The sequence below is a fragment of the Cryptomeria japonica genome, chromosome 8 (assembly GCF_030272615.1).
Source record: "Cryptomeria japonica chromosome 8, Sugi_1.0, whole genome shotgun sequence".
In the NCBI taxonomy this organism is placed as follows: domain Eukaryota; kingdom Viridiplantae; phylum Streptophyta; class Pinopsida; order Cupressales; family Cupressaceae; genus Cryptomeria; species Cryptomeria japonica.
Genome location: NC_081412.1, coordinates 76,780,684 through 76,786,361, shown reverse-complemented (window position 1 = coordinate 76,786,361; position 5,678 = coordinate 76,780,684). Strand labels below are relative to the sequence as shown.

General features: G+C 35.5%; 1 protein-coding gene across 2 annotated transcripts; it reads right to left on the bottom strand.

Moving 5' to 3' along the window:
* Nucleotides 1-485: 485 nt before the first annotated feature.
* LOC131046344 (FAS1 domain-containing protein SELMODRAFT_448915) lies at nt 486-2,084 on the bottom strand. 2 transcript variants are annotated; one of them, XM_057980067.2, is made up of 3 exons: nt 1,959-2,084; nt 1,733-1,862; nt 486-1,636 (listed from the first exon to the last, which is right to left on the bottom strand). In XM_057980067.2, the coding sequence occupies exon 3, from the start codon at nt 1,573-1,575 to the stop codon at nt 847-849; it is 729 nt and encodes a 242-aa protein (XP_057836050.2). In that variant the 5' UTR covers nt 1,576-1,636; nt 1,733-1,862; nt 1,959-2,084; the 3' UTR covers nt 486-846. The 2 variants fall into 2 exon arrangements, with proteins under 2 accessions (XP_057836050.2, XP_059065944.1); XM_059209961.1 differs by having other exon boundaries at nt 486-1,639; nt 1,739-1,862.
* Between the last annotated feature and the right edge of the window lie 3,594 nt (nt 2,085-5,678).

Here is a 5,678-nt window from a genome sequence, read left to right as displayed (position 1 = left end):
TTCTGGAAGCAAGAGAGATACAAAAGATTGGCCATACATCCCGCTGAGAAAAGAAGCTCGGAAACAAGAAATCCCCAAAATAAATGTTTCCCAAATCAAACAGACAAGCACTACACTGCACTCAGCCGGTCATAATTCAAATGACCTCAAGATGGGCTCAATCTGGAAAGAATGCTCTCCGCCATTACCAAGAGTCCATTGTCAATATTCAAGAATTCAATGCCAGAGATGATTGCAGACAGATACTAAACAATCCATTGGGTGTCGATGTGCAGAGTTGGATATTCATATCATTATACTCCAAATTATGAAGTTTTTTGTTTCCGCGCCCAATGTGTTTGCTATGTAAAGACTGCTATTGGAGAATTGAAATAAACTCACCAGATAAAAATCAAGAACTGAAAAGACTAATGGACAAGAAGGAAAAAAATCAAGAACTTAAAAGAATCATAGAAAATTATAACACCATAAAAGACCGATCGGAATAGCCGATAGAAATGTCATCCATTACATTATTAGAAAAGATTGTACAGGTAAGATAGCACTACTTCAATTTTTAGAGCTTCATAGCATAAACTGTCTTTACAGCAACCAAAAGAGAGAGGGGTTGAAGAGTGGCTATACACGCTGCTGAGAGAAGATTCTTGGAAACAAGAAATCCCCAGAACCCACTAACTTACAAACAGACAAGTAGTATACTGCACTCAGCCGGTCATTGAAATGACCTCAACTCAAGATAGACAAAACCCGGAAAGAATCCTCTCGGCCATTATCAAGCAGCCTGTGTGTATATATTGTCATCGTGTGGGCGTATACACATAGTACTGTGCATGTATATATAACTGTTCAGCGCCAGCGGAGAGGCAGGCGGAGAAAGCGTAATGCCAAGACAACGGAGACGGCAGTGAGCGCGAGAGGAAACTCCGCACAGAGGCAGGGCGCGTCAGAAGAGGTGGGCAAAGGCGTGGGCAAAGGCGTGAGCGCTTCGATTGAAGGGGTGGAGGACACCGTGGTCTTCACAGGCCTTAGTCTTTGAGTAGCGTAGCGCTTGAAATTGAGCACCGAGGCAACCCCATGGACGGCACAGGTGGCGTCAACATAGATATCAGGATGCGTGATGCGGGCGTCATCCAGAGTGAAATTCGAGGCGTCGTTGCGGGTGAGGAGAATGGTGGCGTTGGGCAGGAGCGTGGGCAGGCGCGTCCCGACGTGGAAGCGTTGCAGATCGAGGAAGGAGAAGCGACGGGGCAGGGTGTGGTAGAGAACGGCGGAGGCAGTGAGATCCGAGGTGAGGGAGAATGCGTCGAGGGCGTCGTCTGTGGGCACCAAGAACGTGGCTGTCATGGGAAGATTGTCGGGGTTCATTGCGTACATCACGTTGCCCCATTCACTGAAATCTCCCGCAGCTATCATCGCCTCCACCATGTTGTGAATCTGGTTGAAACTTCCTCCTCCTTTTCCTCTTTCTTGAAACATTTTGTTGCCATTGTTAACGCCAGTTTTCGTCGCAGCGCTGCAGACGGGAGCGCTCTGAAGGAAGAATAGCAGTAGCAGCATCAGCCACAGCATGTCCATGGCTGCCAAGAAAATGTAATGAACAGAGGACTTTTCTGTTTGTTTGAGCTGTTGAATCAGGCTGCAGAGAACAGAAAATCAAGAAATAATTGAGTCGTGAGAAAGGGAATACGAGTGTTAAAGAAAATTAAAGTGCAGAGAATTTGAAAGAGAATACCTGCAGTGAGCCGAATTGTAGCAACTTCAAAGAATCTGTAAGAAAACGGCAGAGATCGGAGTAGAGCGAAAATGGCTGGAGATGTTTGTAAGCAAGATGCTTTTTTGTTTGTTTGAGCTGTTGAATCAGGCTGCGGAGAATAGAAAATCAAGAAATAATGGAGTCGTGAGAAAGGGAATAGAAGTGTTGAAGAGAATTAAAGTGCAGAGAATTTGAAAGAGAATACCTGTGAGCCGAATTGTAGTAACTTCGAAGATTCTGTGAACAAATGGCAGAGATCTGAATAGTGCGAAAATGGCTGGAGATTCGAGTAAGCGAGAGCTGAAATCCAAGAACGTATTAAAGAATAAAAGAAATGGTGGCTTATGATTAGATATATAAAACAGTCGAGGTCGTAATCTCGTCCGCGTTTGTTATCACCGGTGGACACGTGGGCTCATGTAATTGGATTGAAATTTCAAGAAACCACAAGTAGGTTAATGTTGGTAAATCTCAAGAGATCATATAGAAGAAAGATCTTGTCGTAGAGGACACATAAAAGTAGTTAGTTGGGAGTGATCCCTAGAAGAAAATGAAAACCAAGGGATTATTAGGATTTAGGAGAAAGGTTGGAGCGAAGAAGTAAAGATGAATTTAAAAAAAAAATGGAAAGAGGCATAAAAGATTCAAAAGAGTTAGGGGAACGGTGGTTTAAAAAATATAATATAATAATAGAAGTTAATGGAAAGATGTCAGAGTCAAATTCACAAATCTTGTATAAAGATATATGTGAAAAGAGGAGAAAAGATATAGTTAAAAAAAATACATTGTAACAATAAAAGTTAATCGAAAGAACAAAAATAATATGAAGATATATATGGAAAGGGGCAAAAAATATTCATAAGAACATAGAAGAGTAGTAGCTAATATAAGTACAATGTAACAATAAGAGTTAGAAAGGAAATAAATCAAATTCATAGACATAATATGAGGGTATATGTGAAAAGAGGAGCAAAAGATTCAAAAGAGCATGAGAAGAGAGAAGAGTAGCTAAACAAAGTATAATATAACAATAAAAGTAAATAGAAAGAAATCAAACTCAAAAAAGTTAATTCTATCTAGAGCATGAGAAGAGAGAAGAGTAGCTAAACAAAGTATAATATAACAATAAAAGTAAATGGAAAGAAATCAAACTCAAAAAAGTTAATTCTATCTATGACTTGGGTATTGATGTACAAGTATTCCTTACTTAATTCAATTTCTTATGAAGAATCTATCTTCATCTAGAATGATAGGTATTCTAAGAATATTTAGAAATATCTAGCATAAGAATCTACTACAAAAAAAATAAATTAAGTTCAAAGAATGTTTTTGACAAAACATCAGAAATTGAGTTAGTTAAATTGTGGCTTTAAACCCTTTTTTATTATGAAAACCCTTCTTGAGTTGAGAATATATAATAGAAAAATACAAAGTGTTCTAAATGGGTAAAACTACTTATAGAAATGGCCATAGAAAGAGCTTTGGTACCACTTCTAATGAACATGTATGCCAAGATAAACTGAACATGCAAAAAAATATAAAATGAGCAAAATAGAGTGTTTTTATTATCTTCACAACATCATTTTGAGGGACAACCTCCCAATAGAACATACACTTCCATTATTGATATCCAATATACCTTCCATTTTGAAAGTCATTACAATATACAATGTCTTATTAGAGATGATTCCTACCATGTACCACACATGTGAGATAATTGGTCTACAACTAATTACTTAAAATAGTTATAGATATATAAAATCAAGCTAAAGGTAACTCTTTTTATCCCATACATGTGAAATAAATATTTTAATAATTACTAGAATGATTAAATTATATTAAATAATTATAATATAGAAAATCTTGTCAAAGACAACTTCTATCAACCCGTAAATATAAAAAATTGTTTAAACAACTTACAAATGTTCATATACACCCCACTAATGCTAATTGCCATATATTGAAATGGAATAAATAACATTTTTCTAATGACAAAACAATATGTACATACTACACTCATAAAGATTTAATAGAATCCAAATCCAAACAAACATCCAATAACATCAAAAAAATCCCCAAAACTATTCAGTCCATCCAAAATACCCCATTGTTTCCTCCTTCACCAGGATCCATAAAAGCTTGTAAAATAGTCCCCAACATTGTACATGCATAATGGTTCCCACCATTGGCCTCACAAACATATTACATCTAGAGTTAGACTTAGTCTTTTTTAACTATCTATACACCCTTTTGGCTGAATTTTCTATCATAATTTATGTTGGCATTGCATTGTCATCGATGTCAACTAGTATGTATTCACCAATATGAATGGCTACCGGTATGCAAGGTGTATGCAAGATGCATGCAGAAGATGTGACCTGTATGGATGTCTACCGGTGAGTAAGCATAAGAAAGCATAGAGAAAACTAAAGGTAAGATTGGTTATTTCAACCGGTATAACATGACCAACATGTATGTATTGTCAACTGGTATGCAAGGAGGTGTAGTATTCACCAGTATACAGGGCCACCATTGAGCATGTATGAACAAGCAAAACAAAAACTAACAAAGTGAATGATTGCCAGATCACATAGAGTGTGAACTGTGTTGACTTGAATTTCATCCTCAAAATGCTACCTATAACATGTTAGTTTCATAAAATACAAAGGAAATGCTACAGGAAATCCAAACTCAACCAATGAAACTACATGAAATACATATTAAAATAAAACCATTATTTTTACCTTCATGATTTAAGTCTCATTATGTCCTAACTCCATTGTTCCTGGTTGTAGATGATGTGCTCTTAGACAAGCATTGATAGCTTCCAAGATGGCATATGAAGAATGGACTGATAACTAATAGTTAACTGATACTATGATATACAATTGCTAAATGATTATGCTATTTTCTTCAAGATTTGAACTCACAAATGCATAAGTTTTTACAAATGATTAGCTTGTAAATTCACTTAAAGACTAACTCTTTATCAACTCAAACTCCTGATTTTATAGACTTTGAGAGGATAAGATGATGTGGCCTGGATCAACGGTCATGATTAGATCTGCATATTTGGATGGCTATGAGAAAAGGTGAAGGTTGAGAGAAAGGGGGAAAGAAAAGACAAGTGTCAGTCATCTCACCTTGACTGGGTTGCTGATTGAGGGAATCTAGGGATGGTTGGAGAAGATTTAGGCATGAGAGGACAAGTGGACTCAAGTCCTTCCTAAGATGTAGGGATGTTGGAGAGAATATAGAAGAAGGTTAGGAAATATGTGTACGTACAAAATATTTTATTAAATTTGGAGGTTGGAGATAAGTGGCTAATAATTGATTTATTTATTTTAATTTTGTTGAATTAATTTAGCCACATGATGGATGAGTTGGCAAAGGAAAGATGAAGTGGAGATGGAAGGTGAATTGGAAATGAAATTAAATAATTTAAGAAATCATTTAATATTTGAGACTATAGGATAGGAGAATAACCATTAAATATTAGATATTTAATTGATTGAAGGAGATAATTAAATATTAGATATTTAATTAACTTAATTAGAAGAATAATTAAATATTAGATATTTAATTAATTAGAGGAATAGAATAGATGAATTAATTAATAAAATATTTCAATTAAATTAATTAATAGAAAGACACGAAAGTGAATTAAATAAATTAATTTTTTCAAATTAACTATTTAATAGAGAATAATTATTAAATAAATATTAAATATTTATATAATCGCTCATAGCCATTTTTATGTGTATTCATTTTGCCCCTCTTTGAAATGATGTCAAGACAACATTATTTCAAAGATGAAATCAAGTTTCGATAGTATGCCTGATAGAGATTGAAAATCCCGGTTGTGTGCCCCCTCGAGAGATTGATCGTGAAATTGTTTAAAAATTTAGATAAGCGATTAATCTCA

Excerpts from the sequence above, each read along its gene's own strand:
- LOC131046344 (XM_057980067.2), bottom strand. The coding sequence starts at position 1,575 with ATGGACATGCTGTGGCTGATGCTGCTACTGCTATTCTTCCTTCAGAGC.